The 2,500-nt window shown below is 37.6% G+C and overlaps 1 protein-coding gene across 1 annotated transcript in view; it reads left to right on the top strand.

Moving 5' to 3' along the window:
* LOC138060187 (pancreatic secretory granule membrane major glycoprotein GP2-like) overlaps positions 1 to 2,500 on the top strand; it is a 24,736-nt gene that overhangs the window by 20,853 nt on the left and 1,383 nt on the right. Inside the window, exon 8 of the mRNA XM_068905911.1 lies at positions 1,370 to 1,537. Within this exon, the coding sequence (XP_068762012.1) occupies positions 1,370 to 1,537 (168 nt within the window). The remainder of the gene's footprint in view (positions 1 to 1,369; positions 1,538 to 2,500) is intronic.

The following is a 2,500-nucleotide window of genomic DNA, read 5'->3' on the forward strand; positions in this document are numbered from 1 at the left end:
ACTGTTTCTATGGTGATTGAAGCCAAGGTTGTGATTGGTTGATTAAACTACAACTTTGAATGTAATTGGTTGATTTACACTACAACATTGGATGTGATTGGCTTATTGAACTGTCCGATAACAACTTGGCAAATGAATTAGTGGAAAATTGGAGTTTTTTAAACCAATCAAAATCGAGGAAACTTGTAATATTTATGATTAGTATAAGAATCTCCCATATAGTACTCTTCCCACGCAAAAAACGTTACTTAAAAGGCTTATAGACCAGTATTGTCTTTTTTGGGAAGAAACCGGATTACTAGTTATCCAATGCTTTCCAAAGCTTCTTTGGAGCCATTACTTAAACAAAGGTCAGCCAGTGCTTAAAAGAAAACCGTGCTCCAAGTCATTTTTTCCAGTCCTAGTTTATAAGGGTTATTGATTATCGAAAATGGTGTGGAGAAAGGAAGATCATAAATATTCTTGCTCTTTGGCCATTTCAACTTAATCAAAAACCTGAAACAATCAGTGGCTACAAACATAATGATAAAGCGCATTTTACTTTTGACTTGACGTTTCGTAGGCTACAACATACATCTTCAGAAGTGACGGTTGAACAAATTCAGATATGATATATATAAAATTAAGAAGACTGGTAACTAGAAAGAATAAGATAAAAATAGTAAGATAAATAGATAGCAGTGAAAACTGACCAAGCCACAGTTTTTCACTGCCAACGTTTTCGTTTAACGCTGGTTTAAGATCACGTTCAGAGCTGTGAAATTTGCACTTCTCGTAAAAAGCCGGTTCATTTTTACAGGCAGTCACTGACAAGAAAAGCAGCACCTGCACAAGTAACCACATCCAACTATTTTGTCTATTGTGCTAACAAAGGCTCTAATAAAAAATGAAGGGGAAGTTCAAGCTTTTTATGTCCAACTCAGTTGCTTGACCTACTCAGAGAACTGCTCTTAAACTCCTAAAGGAGACCAATGTTGGCCATGCTTTTAATTTTTGACCACTAGAGAGACCATATTTAAAACATATTAAATGGATAGTTTTATATTAATTTCTTCGCGTGCAACCCTATAGGGATCTTCACGGCTACATATGATAGCGTTTTGCCCAGAACACCCTCACTGAGACCAATGTCCGAAATTTACACCCCTAAGCGAGACGACCTTGTGCAATCAAATATGTGAGATAAGGGATCTTGCAAGCTTTAAAACGTGCGATATACTAGGACACACTTTGCATTGCTAGGGCACATTTTTACACGGCTTGTTTCGTATTATTATATTATATGTAGTAAATTACTTATTATTACTATTGTTTAAATTTTTTTGACAGTCGCACTGATGGATATTTAACAGGTTTTCACGATTTTTAGGTGTTTTCAGCTGTCAAGGCAAAGCGAATGGTAACTACAGGGATCCAGACAATTGCTTTGGATACATTGCCTGTTCAAATGGCCACCGTTATAAAATGCCCTGCCCAGCCGCACTGAAGTATAACGAGAAGACAGATCAATGCGCTTACAACGCGCCCTGCGACCAAGGTTTGTAAAGATATTAGGGAGCTTAAGATTTTACCACGGTGACGGCAACAACAACGCCGCAAAACAATGATATCATTGGTTAAGAGAGCACACATAATCGCGCTGCACGTGCAGCACGGATTTGAGCACGTTTTCTTGCGGTACTCTGCATAACGACGACGCAAAATTACCAAATTTGCGGTTTTGACTACAACGTGAGCATGCAACAGAGAATCTTTCATTCTCTATTTCCACTTTGAAACTGCTCGTACCAATTTATTTTTAGGATACTTCGTTCAAATTGTAAGAAGTGAACGAGATAGAATAGCAGCGAAAGACTTACGATAAAGCAAAGTGATATTTTGAGGAGACGTTTTCGTCGACATCGCTCTCGTAGATCTTAAGGTCCCTATTAATTTGTACAATAATTTCCGATACCAGGAGCCATTATACTTTTCTCACGCAAAGAGCTCCTTAGCTCACTTAAGGACGGTGCCTACTAATTCAAAAGTATTTTTGCCCCGGTTTATAATTATGCAGGAAAGGTAGATCTTAGCAACTGTTATATATTGAAATGCAAAAAGAAATTGAGGGTAACCACGCATTTTTCAAAGATAATTCATGAACAACATTAGTACAAAGCTCTAAAATACACAGTAATGTATGGCGTCCTTTCTCAAATTGAAGCTTAATTATCTCTAAAGAATGCACTGTTACCCCCAATTTTCTTTTTGGATACCAAGAGTACTTACGAAGATCTACTTTCTCTGCATAATTTTAAACCGTGCAAAAGTATCCCTACATTAGTAAGCATAACCGATAGGAAACCCGAGTATCTGGAGATGCGCAGAACGTACGCGCAATAACAATAGTAGGCACCTTCCTTTATAGACCAATCTTGTCTTTTTGGAAGGACACAGGATTACTGGTTAGGCAATACTTTCCAAAGCTTCTTTGAAGGCATTATTCAAACAAGAGTCTGCC

This window comes from Montipora capricornis, chromosome 1 (assembly GCF_036669925.1).
Source record: "Montipora capricornis isolate CH-2021 chromosome 1, ASM3666992v2, whole genome shotgun sequence".
Lineage (NCBI taxonomy): Eukaryota > Metazoa > Cnidaria > Anthozoa > Scleractinia > Acroporidae > Montipora > Montipora capricornis.